Source organism: Lutra lutra, chromosome 9 (genome assembly GCF_902655055.1).
Source record: "Lutra lutra chromosome 9, mLutLut1.2, whole genome shotgun sequence".
NCBI lineage: Eukaryota > Metazoa > Chordata > Mammalia > Carnivora > Mustelidae > Lutra > Lutra lutra.
Window position 1 is genome coordinate 89595033 of NC_062286.1, and position 19876 is coordinate 89614908.

At 36.7% G+C, this 19876-nt stretch overlaps 2 protein-coding genes across 8 annotated transcripts in view; one reads left to right on the top strand and one right to left on the bottom strand.

Annotated features, from left to right (window-relative positions):
* The window catches only part of CCDC138 (coiled-coil domain containing 138), a 121006-nt gene that overhangs the window by 51359 nt on the left and 49771 nt on the right, over window positions 1–19876 (top strand). For all 7 annotated transcript variants that reach the window (XM_047746184.1, XM_047746185.1, XM_047746182.1 and 4 more), the window contains one exon: window positions 15781–15973. In XM_047746184.1, coding sequence (XP_047602140.1) covers window positions 15781–15973 — 193 coding nt within the window. The remainder of the gene's footprint in view (window positions 1–15780; window positions 15974–19876) is intronic.
* Window positions 8074–9659, bottom strand: LOC125109326 (tetratricopeptide repeat protein 9C-like). Its single transcript, XM_047746189.1, has one exon. The coding sequence runs from the start codon at window positions 9348–9350 to the stop codon at window positions 8835–8837; it is 516 nt and encodes a 171-aa protein (XP_047602145.1). The 5' UTR covers window positions 9351–9659; the 3' UTR covers window positions 8074–8834.

A 19876-nucleotide genomic window follows, 5' to 3' on the forward strand; every position in this document is an offset into this window, starting at 1 on the left:
TTTAGTTCTTTGTAAAACTATAAGCTGCCTTCCAAAGTGGCTACACCATTTTAAATTTCCAGGAGCAGTGAATGAGAATTTCTTTTGCTCCACATCCTCATCAGCATTTGGTGTTGTCAGTGTTTTGTGTTTTGGCTATTCTAATTGGTACATAGTCAAATCTGGTTGGTTAAATTTTCAGTTCCCTAATGACATACCATTGAGTATCTTTTCATATACCTATTTGTCATCTGTATATTTTCTTTGGTGAGGTTTCCAGGTTCTTTGCCCATTTTTTAATTGGGTTGTTTTCTTACTGTTGGCTTTTTAGAATTCTTTCTGTATTTTGAGTAACAGTTCTTTATCAGATGTGTCTTTGTAAATATTTTCTCTTCCCAATCTGTGGCTTTTTTCTCTTGTTTGACAGAGTAGTTTTTAATTTTAAAGAAGCCCAGCTTCTCAGTTATTTTTTGTGGACCGTGCCTTTGGTGTTGTATCCAAAAAGTATTTACTATATCCAAGGTATTATGTATTCTTGGAGAATTGACTATCATTATTTAGTGTTCTTTTTTCCTTGGTAACTTTCCTTCTCTGAAGTCTGTTTTGTCTGAAATTAATATAGTTATTCTAGCTTTCTTTTGGTTAGTGTTAGCATGGTATATATTTCTGTCCATTTACTTTTAATCTGTATTTATCTTTATATTTAATAAGTGGGTTTCTTATGGACAATGTATAGTGGGTCTTTTATTTTGATTCATTCTAATAGTCTCAATCGGTGTATTTTGACTATTGGTATTGAAAGTGATTATTGATATTGTTGGATTAATACATACCATATTTTTACTATTTTTTTATTCATTGACAATTTTTCTTTGTTCCTATTTTGTTCTCTCTTCTCCTGCCTTTTGTGTTGTTTTTTTTTTTTTTAAGATTTCATTTATTTATTTGACAGAGAGAGAGATCACAAGTAGGCAGAGAGGCAGGCAGAGGGAGAGGGGGAAGCAGGCTCCCCCCGCCAAGCAGAGAGCCCGATGCGGGGCTTGATCCCAGGACCCTGGGATCATGACCTGAGCAGAAGGCTGAGGCTCAACCCACTGAGCCACCCAGGCACCCCGCTTTTTTGGTTTTAATTGGACATTTTATAAGCTTCTACTTTCCATTCTTTCTTAACATATCAATTGTACTTCTTTTTTTATTTTTTTAGTTGTTGCCCTACAGTTTGCAATATACATTTACAACTATCTAAATCCACTTTGAAATTACACTATATAGCTTTACATGAAGTGTGAATGTCTTATAATACAGTAGACCTACTTTATCTGTGCTTTCATTTTCTGTGGTTTCAGTTAGCCACAGTTAACCATAGTATAGAAGCAGAATGATCCTCCTTCCAGAGTATTGTCAGAATTGTTATTAGCCTAATGCTACGTAAGGTCACAATGCCTGTTTCATTCACCTCACTTCATCTCATTCTGTAGACATTTTACCATCTTACATTGTAATCATAAGAAGGGTAAGCACAGTACAGTAAGACATTTTGAGAGAAACCACATTCACATAACTTTTTTTTTTTTTAAAGATTTTATTTATTTATTTGACAGAGAGAGATCACAAGTAGATGGAGAGGCAGGCAGAGAGAGAGAGAGAGACAGAAGCGGGCTCCCTGCTGAGCTGAGAGCCCGATGCGGGACTCGATCCCAGGACCCTGAGATCATGACCTGACCCGAAGGCAGCGGCTTAACCCACTGAGCCACCCAGGCGCCCCTCCCATTGGAGTTTTAATTTGCATCTCTCCAGTGGCTAAACATACTTTTTTATGTGTTTGCTTTCTACAGGTATATCCTCTTCAGTCTGTTTGTGTCTTTTACCCATTCTTTAATGGACTTTCTGTTTTCCATTGTTGAGTTTTGAGAGTTCTTTATATTTGGATACTAGTCCTTTGTTGGGTATGTAATTTGGAAATAAATTTTTTTCTTTCTTGTATTTTCATCATCTTAACAGGGTCTTTTGCAGACTTTTAAATTTTAATGATTTCTAGTTAATCAGTTTTCTTTTTGTGGATGTTGCTTTAGGGGTCAAGTATAAGAATTTGTTGCCTAACCCGAGATTGTGAAGATTTTCTCCTTTTTTTTTTTTCTTAAAGTTTTATACTTTTACAGTTTATATGTAAGTCCTTGTATAGTTTCAGTTAATTTTGTATGAGGTGTGAGATTTAGATCAAGGTTAATAAATGCCCAGTTGCTCCAGCACCATTTATTGAAAAGTCTTTCCTTCCTCTGTACCTTTGTTGGTTGGGAATAATTTTGTGGGTCTCTTTCTGCATTCTCTGTTATGTTCCATGTATCTGTGTGTCTTTTCCTTTGCCGATTCCATACTGTTGATTCCTGTACCTTTATAATACATTTTGAAATTGGGTATTTTGATCTCCTCCCATTTTATTACTTTTTAAAAATGTTTTAACTAAAATAGTTCCCTTGCCTTTCCTTATAAATTTTAGAATAATCTTCTCTGTCTACAAAATATCTTACAGGGATTTTGATAGGAATTGCGTTAACCTATATATAAATTTGAGAAAAATTGACATCTTTACTGTGTTGTCTTCCAATTCAGGAACATGATATGTTTCTCCATTTTATTTAGAAATTTGATTTCTTTCATCCATGTTACATAGTTTTAAGCATAAAATTCTTGTACATTATTTGTTAGGTCATCAGCTGCGTATTTAGTGTTTTTGAGTGATTGCAGTTGGTATTTTTAAAATTTTGGTGTCTGTGTTGATACTGTGTTCATTCTGTATCATGTGACAATGATCTTACTAGTTTTAGGATTTGCCTTGAAGGTTCTTTGGAATTTTCTACATAGTCATGGATCTGCAAATAAGGAGAGTTTTTTGTTTTCCTTTTTTTTTTTTTTTTTTTTTTTTTTTTTTACATCTATACCTTTAATTTTTCTTTTGCATTAGCTACAGTATCTACAACTATGGTAAATATCAATGATAATGGATGTTATTGGCTTGTTCTTGATCTAAGGGGGGAACACAGTGAGTCCTTTAACTATTATATTAGCTATGGTTTTATAGACTTTTTTAAATCAACTTTCGTTCCCCTCTATTTCTGCTTTTCTGAGTCTTTTTTAATCATGAATGAGTGTTGAAACTTTTTTCAAATGCTTTTTTGCATTTATTGATATGATCGCTTGTTTTTCTTTTCCTTTAACCTGACAATGTGGTGCATTACTGATGGGCTTTCAAAAACTAAATTAGCCATGTATTCCTGAAATAAAGCCCACTTAGTCATGTTGTGTAGTTCTTTTTGTATTTGCCACATTTTTTTGCTAATATTTTGTTAAAGAGTCTATATTCGTTAGTTATTGGTCTGCAGTTTTTATTCTTTTATACTATCTTTGTTTTTGTATCAAAGTAATACTATGTTCATAAAATTAATTGATAAGTGTTCCATCCTCTCTGAAAGAAGTTATATTTAATGTTAATTCTTCTTTAGACTTTTGGTAGAATTCTTCTATGAAATTGTCAGCCAGGAGCTATCTTTTGGGGAGATTTTAAAAAATTATTTATTTATTTGACAGAGAGAGAGAGAGAGAGTGCGCGTGCACAAGCAGGAGGAACAGCAGGCAGAGGGAGAAGCAGGCCCCCCGCTGAGCCAAAGGCAGACACTTAACTGACTGAGCCTCCTAGGCACCCTGAGAGTTTTAAAACTATGAATTCAATTTCCTTAATAGTTATATTAAGGGGGGGCGCCTGGGTGGCTCAGTGGTTAAAGCCTCTGCCTTCAGCTCAGGTCATGATCTCAGGGTCCTGGGATCGAGTTCCACATCGGGCTCTCTGCTCAGCAGGGAGCCTGCCTCCTCCTCCTCTCTCTCTCTGCCTGCCTCTCTGCCTACTCATGATCTGTCTGTCAAATAAATAAAAAAAAAAATAAAATAAAATAAAAATTAAAAAAAATAGTTATATTAAGGGATATTATGTAATTCATATAAGTGATTTGTAGAAATTTGTGCTTTTCAGGGAATTGAATGAACCATTTTGTCTAAGCTGTTCAATATACATGTGGAAAGTTTTTTATAGTGTTCTCTATATGTCCTTTTGATGTCCTCAGTATTTGTAGTAATACCTTCTGTTTCATTCCTAGTATTTTTTTTTAAGATTTTATTTGACAGACAGAGATCACAAGTAGGCAGAGAGGCAGGCAGAGAGGATGAGGGGAAGCAAGCTCCCCGCTGAGCAGGGAGCCCGATGTGGGGCTCGATCCCAGGACCCTGAGATCATGACCTGAGCTGTAGGCAGAGGCTTAACCCACTGAGCCACCCAGGTGCCCCTCATTCCTAGTATTGATAATTCATGTCATTTTTTTTGTCTTTCTTGCCGGAAGTTTGTTTTGTTGATGTTTTAAAAGGACCATTCTTTTATTTCACTTTTTTATAGTTTTCATTTTTATCCCTTTATTAATTCCTTCCTTCTCTTTGCTTTGGATTTATTTGGTCTTTTTTTAGGTTACTAAGTAAAAACTTAGATTATTCATTTGAGACTTACTTTTTTTCTAACATAGTGCTATTTTGAGTGCTGTTTTTCTGTCGGCACTGCTTTAAGTGTGTCCCACAAATTTTGATAAGTTACATTTTCATTTCTTCCAACTTAATGTATTTTAAAAATTTCCCTTGAGACTTCTTCTTTTACCCATAAGTCATTTAGAAGTTTGTTTTAGATCTTTCTTTTAGCTTTCTGTTTTTCTGGTTTGGTTGTATTAACATTCTGCTCTTGTTGTGTGGGTGTTCTATAAATGTGGATGCTTGTTGATGGCATTTTTTAGTTACTTTATATCCTTGTTAATATTCTATCTAATTGTATCTCGTGTTCAGAAAAGTCTTCAGATATTATTGTGAATTTATATATTTCTCCTGTTTATCATTTTTATCTCATATGTTTTGGAGCTCTGTTGCTTTGTGCATATAAATATAGGACTGTTATGTGTTCTTAGTGGATTAACTCTTTTATCATTATGTAATGTCTCTCACTGTACCTGGTAATTTTCTTTGCTCTGAGATCTATTCTCTGATAAGCACTCTTCTCTCCTTAGATTCATGATGTCCTTCTTCATTCTTTTAATTTTGTCCTGTTTACATTGTTCTATTTGAAATGAGATTTTTGTAGATAGCATGTAGCTAGATTTTTTTAAGACTTTATTTATTTATTTGATAGAGAGAGAATGAGAAACAAGTAGGCAGAAAGTGAGGGGGAAGCAGGCTCCCTGCTGAGCAGGGAGCCCGATGTGGGGCTCAATCCCAGGACACTGAGATCATGACCTGAGCCAAAGGCAGAGGCTTAACCCACTGAGCCACCCAGGCACCCCCACCCCCCGATTTTGTTTTTTAATCAACTTTATCAAGTTCTATGTTTTAATTGGTATAGTTAGGCCATTTATATTTAATGTAGTTATTGATATGTTAGGGCTTAAGTTTGTTATTTTCTTTTGTTTACAGTTTGTTTTTGTATATCTTTTTCATTTCTCTGGGTTTTTTTTCCCCCTGCTTTGCTGTGGGTCACTTGAACTTTTTTTAAAACTGCATTTTGGTTTATTTATAGTTTTGAGTATTTCTCTTTTTGTAGTTTTTTTATTAGTCCTTCTAGCTATCACATTGTATATAGATAACTTACCACAGTCTACGGGTGTTTTCATTTTGCTAATTCAGTTGAAGTATAGAAACCTTGCCTTTTGGGATACCTGGGTATCCCAGTTGTTTAAGTGGCTGCTTCAGCTCACATCATGATCCCATGGTCCTGGGCTCAAAATCCCACATCAGGCTCCTTGCTCAGCGGGGAGCCTATTTCTCCTCTGTCTGCTGCTTCCCCTGCTTGTCCTCTCTCTGTCTCTCTCCCTCTGACAAATAAATAAAATCTTAAGGAAAGAAAAAGAAACCTTGCCTTTTTATCCCTTCATTAATCCACCTTCTATAATAGTGTTGTGCTAATATATATGTCTTCTGCATGTATTTAGAATCACATTAGACAGTGATATAATTTTTGCATAACTGTCAAACATAAAACTCAGAAGGAGAAGGGAAGTCTATTATATTTGCCCATATTTTGCTTATTCAGTCCTTCCTTTCCTTCCAGATTTTCCAATGCTCCTTTTTTTTTTTTAAAGAATTTATTTAGTTATTTGACAGAGAAAGAGAGAGAGATCACAAGTAGGCAGGCAGAGAGAGGGGGAAGCAGGCTCCCTGCTGAGCAGAGACCCTGATGTGGGACTCCATTACAGGACCCTGAGATCATGACCTGAGCTGAAGGCAGAGGCTTAACCTGCTTAGCCACACAGGTGCCCCCAAGGTTCCTTCTTTTATTGTTTCATTTCATCCTAGAGAACTTCTCTGAAGTAGCCTTTCAGAATAGGTCTGCTGATGACAAACTCTTAGTTCACTTCATCCTCAATTGTCCTAGTTTCCTCTGTATTCCTGAAGGATAATTTCACTGGGTATAGGATTCTGAGATGATAGTTCTTTTCTTATAATACTTGAAAAATGGACTAATTTCTTCTAGACAACTTCTGTGGCTTATGATAAGGAATCCACTGTTGCTTGAATTGCTTGCTTCATATATGTTAATTTCTCTGTTATTGCTTTCATTTGTTTTCTTTTCCTTTAGGTTTCATAAGTTGGTTATGATGTATCTTGTTGATAATTTGGATTTATTCTTTCTGGGGTTTGGTTAGCTTCTTCAGTTTTTAGATTATTTATTTAGTCAATCTGGGAAGTTTTCAGCCCTACCTCATGTTTCTTTTCCTTCCAGAATTCTAATGGACAGGGTGGCTAAATCTTTTTTTTTTTTTTAAATTTTATTTATTTAGTTGACAGAGGGAGATCACAAGTAGGCAGAGAGGCAGGCAGAGAGAGAGGGGGAAGCAGGGTCCCCGCTGAGCAAAGAGCCCGATGCAGGGCTCTCTATCCCAGGACCCTGAGATCATGACCCGAGCCAAAGGCAGAGGCCCAGCCCACTGAGCCACCCAGGCGCCCCTGGGTTGCTAAATCTTTTGTTATGGTTCCTCAGTTCCTGGAATCTCTTTTTTTCCCTCCAGTTTTTTGCGGTTTTTTTAGTTCAATGTTCCGATTAGGTAAATTCTTCTGTTTTAAATTCCAGTTAATAGTTATTCCTTGTGTCATACATTCTGCTGTTGAACTTATCCTTTTTTTTTTCTTTGTGTATTTTTTCTCTTTTTTTTTTTTTTTAAATACCAGTTTTATTTTTTTCCTCATTGATGCAGAAGATAGCTTAGTGTAACATCCAGTCTTTGGAAGAAAAAAAAAAAGAAAAAGAAGATCAGAAAGCAAAACTTGCTCAAAGCAAACATGCAACCATTGACATAATTTTGCCAACAACCTAGGCTTAGAAACTTAAGCAGCTTGGAAAAGGAATGAAATACTCTATTTCTGTTAGTTCTGTCCTTGGACTTACAAGATTATTTGGTAGAAAACCTTTTTATTGTAAGTTCTGTTATTTAAGGGTAGGGGGAGACACAAAGAGGAGCCTGACTCTTTGGGGTGGGGGGACATTACTGATGAAGGGAGAAGAATTTACGCGTACTTAGCAAGACTAAGGGTTTGGGGGTTTTTTGGTTGTTCTTTCTGGAATCTGTTAGGTGATGGCTAGTGACGCATGCTTACTACCTCCACTCATGAAGGTCGAAGCAGTGCAACATGATCTCATCTACTCTGTAGAACTCAAATCTTGTGGACATTATTCCCAACAAGTACACAGAATGACAAAGGAGCTTGTGGTTGATGGAGCCTCCTATTGAGGTGACCACATCAGATCTGCAGCCTGCACTGACAAAGCTTCTAGAAAGTTCTAAGGGGGTGCTTCAGCACTAGGGAAGGAGAACCCTTATTATTTCCCTCCTCTCTAAGGAACTGAGCTCTTGCTAAATATGAGGTGACACATGAAAAAAAGATTTAATTTTTTATCCTGCTTTCATGGTATTGTTTCAAGACAACATGGCAATCTATTTTTCCTATTTTCTTTTCCTTAGAGAAAGGAGCATACTATACATATGCACCTATTAAAAATTAAAACGTTTACTTGGGTTTTTGTTGTTTTTTTTTGGCACAACAGCTAAAGAACTGTTAAATACTTAAATGCCTGACTCAAGGTTTTAAGATAGAAGAGTTTAATGAAAAAATAAATAAGTATATTGTATGAATGTTCTGAGTATGAACAATAGCAGGAGCTAGAAATTATTACCAGAAAAAATAGAAACCAGATCCTTTCACAGGGGGACAAAGAATCTGAATGTACATGGAATATTAAGAAAAAGGAATTGGTTTAATCAAAATGTTTAATTTCAAATCTTTCCATTTTAAGTCATGTGGGTCCAATTTATAATTGTTTTCACACAAAAATATGTTTCCCAGTCTGCAGTCTGTGTGACTTTGGCGCTGGGCATCTGAGAAACAGAGAAAAAAACTCTGTCATTCTTTCATCCTTTACTAGCTTTCTCCTTGGTATGTGAATACATGTAACAACATCTACCATTAAAATCTGTGCCAGAGAGGATTAATCGCACCTATAGGTGACTGTATTCTCAAGGCAAATATCCCCAAGAATCATGTATGGAAAGGTATACAAATACAGATGGACAGACCCGAGAAACAAAGCACAACACAACACAACAACAAAAGAAAACCAGACTGCGTAAGTGCCAAGGAGTTTGTGCAGGGCTCGAAACAAAACAGAAATCCACCTGGGTCAGAGAGGTATGGGGTTAATTTCTCTTGCTGAGGCTCAGGTTTTCCCTGGATGGGTCTTTAACTTTCAAGTTCAAGTGGAGGAGCATCTTTCTTCTTTGTTAACCAAACATGCCCAGGTAGAGCTGTCTCTCCTTCTGATGGTAGCTACTGAGTTCCGACTGTGTTAGCTGGAGGTACCGTCGGACATTGGCATCTTTTGGCTGCCTGTTGACAGCAGCCAGGAGGTACTGCTGAGCCTGGTCGTAGTCCTGCAGATGGAAAAAGGCCACTCCAGCCCGATACAAGGCCTTGGCATTATCGGGTTGTCGTTCCAGGACTTCCTGACTGTATTCTTTCACTCGTTCATAGTTCACTGGCTCCATCTGAAGGAGACAGGCAGCTAGATTGTTGTAGCAGTCTGTCTGCGTGGTCTGCAGTATGTTCTCCTGCTCAGGTGTGAGGGCCGGGCCCTGAGGTCCTAGATTGGGTATCGGGGAGGGCAGATTTGGATCCAGACCCCGCAGCTGAAGCAGAGCTCGATGGTACCTACTTACAGCATCTCGGTACTTCCCTTCTCGGTAACGCTGGTTCCCTTTCTCCTTGTACAGCTGAGCCTCCTGCAGGCGCTTCTCCATAACCCTGCCTCCCAGAGCTCTTGCGGAATTGGGAAGTGAAAGAGCAACTGAAACTCTGAAGACAGGAGCGAATAACTAATTTAGGTAGCCGGTATGAGAAGGCAGGAAATTACCCTTCACCAGGACGCCCCCCCAGGGAATGAGTTTCGCTTGTTTCTTCTACAGCCCCTTCCTCTCTACTCTGCAGTATTTTTCGATCTCTAGACGTACAGGAGTAATCAGGGAGAGGATGTGGGAATAGTAAAGCCAGAGACTAAGTGATTTCTTAAAGAGACTGCGGGGTGGACAGGCCCTTCCGGAAAATCCGAGGCCGTCCCAAGGAACTGTGGCAGGCGTGGGAATGCTATTTTTCTCTTTAATTTAAACTCAGGTTAGTAAACATATAGTATTGGTGTCAGGAGTAAAATTTAGTGATTCATCACTTACATATCACACCCGGTGCTCATCCCAACAAGTGTCCTCTTTAATACCTATTAGCCATTTAGCCATCCCCCCCAGTCCCCTCACCAACAACCCAAAGGTTCTCTTAAAAGTCTCTTATGGTTTGCCTCTATCTCTGTTTTTATCTTATTTTTCCTTCCTTTCCCCTATGTTCATCAGTTTTGCTTCTTAAATTACACAAATGAATGAAATCATATGACATCTGTCTTTCTCTAACTTAGTTCACTTAGCGAAATACATTCTAGCTCCATCCATCTTGTTACAAGATTTCATTCTTTTTGATGGCTGAGTAGTATTCCATTGTATACATATATATGCCACATCTTCTTTATCCGTTCATCAGTCATTCAGTACTTGGGCTCTTTCCATAATTTGGCCATGGTCAATAAGACTGCTCTGTTTGAGCACTTTTGTATCCTTTGGATAAATACTTAGTGGTGCAATTGCTAGGTCATAGGGTAGTTATATTTTTAGCTTTTTGAGGACGCCCATACCGTTTTCCAGTGGCTGCACCAGCTTGCATTCCCACCAACAGTGTAAGAGGATTCACCTTCTCTGCATCCTCACCAACATCTATTGTTTCCTGTGTTGTTTAGTTTAGCCATTCTGATTGGTGTAGGGTGGTATCTCATTGTGGTTTTGATTTGTGGTTCCCTGATGATGATGACCATTTTTTCATGTATCTGTTGGCCATTTATATGTCTTCTCTGGAGAAACATCTGTTCATATCTTCTGGCCATTTCTTAACTGGATTATTTATATTCTGGGTGTTGATTTTGATGAGTTCTTTATAGATGCTGGATACTATCCTTTTATCTAATATATCATTTGCAAATATCTTCTCCCAGTCTATAGATTGCCTTTTAGTTTTGTTGGCTGTTTCCTTTGCCATGCAGAAGCTTTTTATTTTGATGAGGTCCTAATGGTTCATTGTTGTTTTTGTTTCCCTTGTCTCTGATGATGTTAGTAATCTACTTAGTGTCTAGTAGTAAGTTGTTGGGGCCAAGGTCAGAATAGGTGCTACTTATGTTCTCCTCTAGAATTTTGATGTTTTCCTGTCTCACATTTAGGTCTTTGATCCATTTTAAATTTATGTTTGCATATGGTATAAGAAAGCAGTCCAGTTTCATTTTTCTGAACGTGGCTGTCCAGTTTTCTCAACACCATTGGTTAAAGAGACTGTCTTTTTTCCATTGGATGTTCTTTCCTGCAACGATTAATTTACCGTATAGTTGTGGGTCCATTTCTGGGTTCTTTATTCTGTTTCATTAAATGATGTGCCTGTTTCTGTGGCAGTACCATACTGCCCTGATGCTTTGTAATACAGCCTGAATGAAGTCTGAGACTGTGATGCTTCCCACTGTGGTTTCTTTTTTCACAATTGCTTTGGCTATTCGGGGTCTTTTCTGGTTTCATACAAATTTTAGGATTGTTTTTTCTAGGTCTATGAAAAATGCTGCTGTTATTTTGATAGGGATTGCATTGTGAATGTGTAGATTGCTTTGGGTAGTATAGACATTTTAACAATATTTGTTCTTGCAATCTATGAGTGTGGAATGTTTTTCCATTTCTTTCTGTTGTCTTCAATTTCTTTCACCAGTGTTCTATAGTTTTCAGAACACAGATCTTTTATCTCTTTGGTTAGGTTTATTCCTAGGTATCTTATGGTTTTGGGTGCAGTTGTAAATGGGATCAATTCCTTCATTTTTCTTTCTGCTGCTTCATTATTGGTGTATAGAAATGCAACACATTTTTGTACATTGATTTTATATCCTGCAGATTTGCTGAATTCATATATTAGTTGTAGCAATTTTGGGGTGGAGTCTTTGGGTTTACTACATAAAGTTCGTGTCATTTGTGAAGAATAAAGGTTTGATTTCTTCCTTGCTGACTTGGATGCCTTTTATTTCTTTTTGTTGTCTGATTGCTGAGGCTAGGATTTCCAGTACTATGTTGTACAATAGTGGTGAGAGTGAGCATCTCTGTCATGTTCCTGACCTTAGGGGAAAGGCTCTCAGTTTTTTATTTTGGTTAATGTATTTTCAGTTATAAAATTTCCATTTGGTTCTTTATATTTTCTTTGGTAAAACTTTCTATTTCTTGGGGCACCTGGGTGGCTCAGTGGGTTAAAGCCTCTGCCTTCGGCTCAGGTCATGATCCCAGGGTCCTGGGATCGAGCCCCGCTTCGGGCTCTCTGCTCAGCAGGGAGCCTGCTTCCTCCTCTATCTCTCTGCCTGCCTCTCTGCCTACTTGTGATCTCTGTCAAATAAATAAAAATCTTAAAAAAAAAAAATAAAACTTTCTATTTCTTTGGTGAAATTTTCTATTTTACATTTAAAAAATGCATAATAACTAATTTTATCATGGCTGCTTTAAAATGTGTGTCAGATAATTCTAATGTGTTTGTGCTGTTGGTATTGGCAATTACCGATTTTCATTCAGTTTGAGATCTTCTGGGTTCTTTGTGTGATTAGTGATTTTTTTTTAATTGAAAACTAGACATTTTGATAGTATAAGGCTTCGGGTTTTTATTTTATCTGGCTTTCTATTGACACTGCTTTCGCAGAGGAAATAGAGGATGGCTTCTCTTTATGCCTAGTTAAGTAGGAGTCCAGATTCCCCACTAGGCTTCTGTTAATATCTGGGGATCTGGGGGAGTTCTGGTTCCCCAGTAGGCCTCCACTGATACCTCTCTAACTGGGAGGAATGGGAGTGCCTCATTACTACCCCTCACATTACCTTCATGGACACTTTGTTACTGCCTGGTTGAGGGTAGTGTATAGGTTGTCCTTAGAATATTGCTCGTCTAGATAGATGTTGGACCACAGATCTTTCTATGGGGTTTGGTTGTATTGTGGTTTTGTCTAAAAGTTTTTTGCCTTGGGACACCTCAGTGGCTCAGTTGGTTAAGTATATGACTCTTGATTTTGGCTCAGGTCATGATCTCAGCCTTGTGAAATTGAGCCCCACATTAGGCTCTGTGCTATGCATGAAGCCTGCTTAAGATTCTCTTTCTCCCTCTGCCCCTGCCCACTCTAAAAATAAAATTAAAAAATAAAGCTTTTGTCTTGCAAGGCCACTCTTTTCCTAGCTTTTTGGCTTGAGAGAGCAGACTTATGTTAGGGTTTTTTGTCTGTAGTTTCCAGGTTGCCAGCCTTTTCAGCTCCAAGTCTGAGAAATATGAGACATCAGGAAACTTCTAGAATTTCTAATATTTTCTCCTATTTTTATACCAAGGTTTTAAAACACATACATGTTATCTTTTCCTAATAAGATTAAAAACTTAATTTTTTTTTCATTTGAGTATAGTTGACATACAGTGTTATATTAGTTTTGGGTACACAACATACTGATTCAACTTTTCTATACTTATGCTTTGCTCAGGTACCAAATGTCACCATATAGCATATTATAGTATTATTGACTATATTCCCTGTGCTGTGCTTATTATTATTATTATTATTATTATTATTATTATTCCTGTGACTTATTCCTTCCATGACTGGAAGTTTGTATCTCCCTCTCACCTTCACCTATCTTGCCCTTCTTCTCACCCCTCTTCCCTCTGGCAACCCATCAGTTTGCTCTCTGTATTTAAAGGTTGATTCTGGTTTTTGTTTGTTTATTCATTTTTTTAAGATTCTATATATGAATGAAATCATATGGTATTTGCCTTTTTCAGTCTGACTTATTTCACTTAACATAATACCCTCCAGGTTCATCCATGTTGTCGCAAATGGCAAAATCTCATCTGTTTTTTTGGCTGCATAATATTCCTGTGTGTGTGTGTGTGTGTGTGTGTGTGAATCTATGTATCTATCTAGCTCTGTCTCACACCTTATCCAGTCAGCTGTTGATGGACACTTCCATATCTTGCCTATTGTAAATAATGCTGCAATAAACATCGGAGTGTTTGCATCTTTTCAAATTAATGTTTCTGTTTTTTTTTTTAATAAATTTTATTTTTTTTAAACATATATTTTTATCCCCAGGGGTACATGTCTGTGAATCGCCAGGTTTACACATTTCACAGCACTCACCATAGCACATACCTTCCCCAGTATCCATAACCCCAGCCCCCCTCTCCCAACCCCACTCCCCCCAGCAACCTTCAGTTTGTTTTGTGAGATTAAGATGTTTTTGTTTTCTTTGAGTAAATAAGTAATAGTGGGATTACTGGATTGTATGGTATTTCTTTTACAATTTTTTGAGAAGCCTCCATACTGTTTTCCACAATGGTTATACCAATTTACATTTCTACCAATAATGTCTGAGACTTCCTTTTTTGGATTTAAGGTTTATTGACCATATATTTATTTTTTTTTATTTTTTTTTAATTTTTATTTTTTTTTTAATTTTTTTATTTTTTCAGCATAACAGTATTCATTATTTTTGCACCACACCCAGTGCTCCATGCAATCCGTACCCTCTACAATACCCACCACCTGGTGCCCCCAACCTCCCACCCCCCACCCCTTCAAAATTCTCAGATCGTTTTTCAGAGTCCATAGTCTCTCATGGTTCACCTCCCCTTCCAATTTCCCTCAACTCCCTTCTCCTCTCCATCTCCCCTTGTCCTCCATGCTATTTGTTATGCTCCACAAATAAGTGAAACCATATGATAATTGACTCTCTCTGCTTGACTTATTTCACTCAGCATAATCTCTTCCAGTCCCGTCCATGTTGCTACAAAACTTGGGTATTCATCCTTTCTTTTTTCTTTTTTTTTTTTTTTGAGGGCGCACTCATGGCTTGACCATATATTTAAATTAGATTACATTTCTTATGCCACTTACTACCTAATCATTGTGCCTTTTGATATGCATAAAATCTCAATGTATCTCTCATTTTATTTTCTTAATTATTTTTTTTAGAGACGAGTGGGGGAGGGGCAGAGGGTGAAAGAGAATCTCAGACAGGCTCCACACTGGGTGTGGATCTCACAACCCTGAGATCATGACCTGAGCCAAGATCAAGAGTTGGACACTTAACTGACTGAAACACCCAGGCATCCCTGTCTCTCTAATTTTAATATGATGAAATTCTAAAACAAATAGTTGTTACCCATATTTAAATTTCCTCTAAGTCTGGCTCATGCACTCTCATCTGTAGCAGTGGAAAATGGCTTTCCTTTATTTAGTTCTTAAAATATATGTGGAATATCATGCAAGCCTATATGATTTTAGAAGTATTTATATGCCAGTATTCCTATTTTGCCCATTGTCTTGTTTTAGTTTATCCACTGTTAGAATAATCCATGATTCTAAATTTTTTTTTTTTTAATTTTATTTGAGAGAGAGAGAGAGCACAAGTAGGGAGGGGGAAAAGTGAGAGGGAGAAGTAGACTCCCCACTGAGCAGGGAGCCCAATATGGGGCTTGATCCCAGGACCCCAGAATTATGACATGAGCAGAAGGCAGGCGCTTAACCAACTGAGCCACCCAGGTGCCCCAGAATTATCCATGATTCTAACCCAGCGTTTTCTTCTGCAGTTGTTGAAAGTTATTAAAATCACTGTGATGGTTATGATCATAGTAAGCTATAAAGCAGTGATTCCATAGATAATCACTTTATAAACTAACACTGTAAGTTACACCCAACAATCCATTTGTCAGTAATGGTGTAAAAATGAAGAACCTATAGTGTCTGCTTTTCTGTTCCTTTAATTTCTCTGTGCCAGAAATATATCATGATCCTATGTTCTTAAACATTTTCAAATTGAATCTTGTCTCAATTCTCCTATTTTATTCTTAGAAAATTACATTTCCAATTTCTTAATTCTTGTAGACTGCTCATTTCTTTTAGAAAAAGTCATGAATAACTTTAAAAAGTTGATTATAAAATTACTTCTTTTTAATCTTGTACATTTCTAACCCATTCTTTAATTAGAAAAAAAGTTGACTTATTTTTAGTTTCTATATTTGATTGTAGTATTTGAAATATATCATGGACATAAATATATATACTAAGATGGTACATATTTTTAACAGCATTCTACCATGACATCAACACTGAGGAGATTGGGTGAAGATATATTCAAAGGAATAGTAACTAAGGGAATTCAAGATAATTCTTTAGAACATTCAGTGGAGAATAAACCAAAGATAGCTGCTTTCTTTAAGAGCTCCAGTTTACCATTGAGATTTTTATCAACTTTAATTGTTCTCAGAACAGTCACCCAAGGTAAGCTTTCACTTGTGCTTATGCATAATTTTTCATAAACAGAAGAGAATACTACATAATGAAGTAATTCTTGCATAGTCAAATATGTTTTCCATTTTTAGAATAAGGTTTTATAATGGCACATTACAATAAACTGCTTTTATTTGCTGAATGTGAGAAAGAGGAGTAGTCAGTCGTATTGTTGTCTCCTCCCAGGAGACTTTATTGATTCTCTTAGATCATATTTCCACAGTAACCTATGGTTCCCATTATCATTGCATATACATATAGTATTGAAATTCCTAGTTCATTATTTTTACTGGACCAGGTGTTGGCAACCTGTAGCCCATTGATCAGATCTGGCCCACAACCTATTTTATAAATAAAGTTTTATTTAAACACATAATGCTTATTTTTTACCTATTGTGTAGAAACTGTTTTTTGCCTCACAAACAGAGCTGAGTAGTTGGCAACAGAGACTCTATGGCCCCCTAGAAGCCTATATTGTTATGTGGCCTTTTATAGAAAACTTTTATCAGTCCCTACACTGGTTTGTAAGTTGACTAAAGAAAAATATTGCCTTGTTTACTATTGTATCCCCCTGCAACTAGCATAGTGCTTAATGTATAATAATAGTGAATAAGGAAATGAATGAATTAAGAATAATGTTTCAATCAAAGTTGACCATTTTTAATACAGTTTTGGTATATAGCTATGAGTTCTGTTTTTTTGGATTACTAAATAGAATTTTTGTTAAAGTCATACCAATATAGTGAAACATTAAATATGCCATCTTTTTAGCTTTTCAGTTGTTAATTATATAACTCAGTCTGTTTGGAAAATTTTTCAGTGGGAAATGGCAAAAATTTAATTTTACTACTTTCTCTGCAGTGTGTACTGTTTAGTTACACCTGATTATGGAATTTTACAATAACAATAACAAAAAATGAAACTATAACTTGTCTTAGTTTTTCCTTATGTTTATGGTTCTCATAGTTAAACCGATTGAGTGGTAACTGTTTGAAACATCGTTTGTGATAAGGGTGTATTAGTCCAAAATAAAGTTGACCACATATCAACATGCATCATAACATCATTTGATAAAATATAATTTGTGTTACTGATAAAACTAGTACAATAGAGATATAAAATAAGAGAGGGAATTAGGTGCTCTCTGTCACCACTTTTGTGCAGTACAGTATTAGACATGCTGACCATCTTCAATAAGCCATTAATAAAAAGAAAGATGAGTATTGGAAATACAGGAAACTCTTCATTGGATACTCTGTATAAAGTGAGGACATTTGGGGCGCCTGGGTGGCTCAGTGGGCTAAGCCTCTGCCTTCGGCTCGGGTCATGATCTCAGGGTCCTGGGATTGAGCCCCGCATTGGGCTCTCTGCTCAGCGGGGAGCCTGCTTCCTCCTCTCTCTCTGCCTGCCTCTCTGTCTACTTGTGATCTCTGTCTGTCAAATAAATAAATAAAATCTTAAAAAAAAAAAATAAAGTGAGGACATTTAATGAAACTAGCTCAGAAATTTATTGAATATAATGTTGCTGTTGTTCTGGATATTGTGACCCCACGAGATTCATATGGTGAAATGCTAACCCCCAAAGATGATGATGTTAGTAATTGGGGCCTTTAGGAGGGCTTAGATCATGAGGGTGGAGCCCTCATGAATGGGATTAGTGCCCCTATAAAAGAATCTCCACTGAAGTCTCCAGCCCTCACACCGTGTGAGGACACAGTGAGAATGAAGGTTCAGGTTGTGAACCAGGAAGTGGGTCTTCATCATGCTGGTGACCATACTTGGACTTCTCCACCTCCAGAACTGTGAGCAGTAAAATTCCTGTTGTGTATAAACTACACAATCTCTGGTATTTATTAAAGCAGTCTGATAGAATTTGTGTTTCAGAAAATGAGCTTCAAAGGAAATTCACAAAGTCTGTTGACTTTCAATACTATCATTACCATCTAGACTAACACTGTATAGTGTGCCTACTATGAATATCACTAACAAACAGCAATAAAATATGTAAAAAAAGAAATCTTGTTAATATAAAAAAACAAAAAGTATAAAGTTTGTATATAAATCTAATTTGGTGTTTGTAAACTTCATCTTTTGTGAAATATAATAGGTATAAATAAAGATATGGGTGGGGCACCTGGGTGGCTCAGTCACTAGAGCGTCTGACTCTTGGTTTCCGCTCAGGTCATGATCCCAGGGTTGTGGGATTGAGCCCTGAATTGGGTTCCAAGCTTAGCAGGGAGTATGCTTGAGATCTCCCTCTCCCCCCCACACTTGCATGCCTGCACACATTCTCTCTCTAAAAATAAATAAAATCTTTATAAAAAAGATATGGGTAAGTAGTAGATGAGTGGACAGGGTAATAAAGATTATTGCTAGGTGCCTAGATGGCTCAGTTGGTTAAGCGTCTGCCTTTAGCTCAGGTCATGATCCCAGGATCCTGGGATTGAGCCCCAGATTGGACTCCCTGCTCACTGGGGAGCATGCTTCCCCCTCGGCCCTTCTCCCTGCTCATATTCTCTCTCTCTTGATCTCTCTCAAATAAATAAATAAAAAACCTTGTTTTCTGCCTTCATTGTAAGGTGCTCTAGAGGTTTAGTACATTGAAAGGCAGCTGGTGGATCTCAGTTTATATAATCTTGGGGTAGAGCAAAGTAAGCCAAGTAAAAGAACCAGGAAAGGAAAAAGACATCTATTAACTACAGTTAGGAAAAATGATTATAAGATCGTAAGTATAGAGAAAAATAAAAGATACACTGTCTTACGTGCTGCAGCAAATTTGGGAGAACTAAAAATTTACACACAAATCTTAAATCAGAGTAATAGACTTATCTTAACTCCGGTAACAAGATATTTCCTGTTTATAAAAGAAAGTTATCCATTATAAGATTGATTAAATTTAGTATAAAAAAGTAAAGAGAAAATAGTTAAATGTGTTTGGTAATACACATAATATTAAATACTTAATAACCCAAATATATATAAGATAATACTTGGTTTCCTTTGAATAGATAGTGTAATATGTTGTTCAAAAAGGTAATATTTGGTGTGAATTGACACTATAATGCTAAGCCCTTTATAGATTGTCCTTCTGAATATTATTATTCCCATATTAGTGTTATTAGTTTATAGAGGTTAGATATTTATGTCAAGGCCACACAACCAGTATTTGATAGAGTCTGGTTCAGCTCACCTCTATCCATTTCTAGATCCCACCTTCCTGACCTTATTTTGTGACTTCCTTAGAGCATGTACTCCTGAGATAAAGAAAGAAATAATAATAAACACTTACATTGCACTTCCTATGTTATGGGTTAAGCACTTTATATGTACTAACTCATTTAATCATTATAACAAGGTTATGAGATGTCAGTAATATTGACATCTTAATTTTATAAATGAGGAAATTGAGGCATGGAGAGGTTAAGTCTGCACTTAGTCACTGTGCTACACTGATTCTCTGAAGTAAAATTTAACTGTAAGATACAATTTTTTCCATTATACTCACAAAATAAAATGACTGAATATAATGCTAAAAGTCTTTATTGATAAAATATATATTTTCAAATTATAATATTTCAATATGCAGTATTTCAAATTATAGTAGTTCACTTATAAGATTAATATATATTTACCAAAACTGTCTTGAGAAATGTGGGTTTTTTTTTTTTTAAAGATTTTTATTTATTTATTTGACAGAGAGAGATCACAAGTAGACAGAAAGGCAGGCAGAGAGAGAGAGAGAGAGAGGGAAGCAGGCTCCCTGCTGAGCAGAGAGCCCAATGCGGGACTCGATCCCAGGACCCTGAGATCATGACCTGAGCCGAAGGCAGCGGCTTAACCCACTGAGCCACCCAGGCGCCCGAATGTGGGTTATTTTAAGCTTTAATTCTCTTA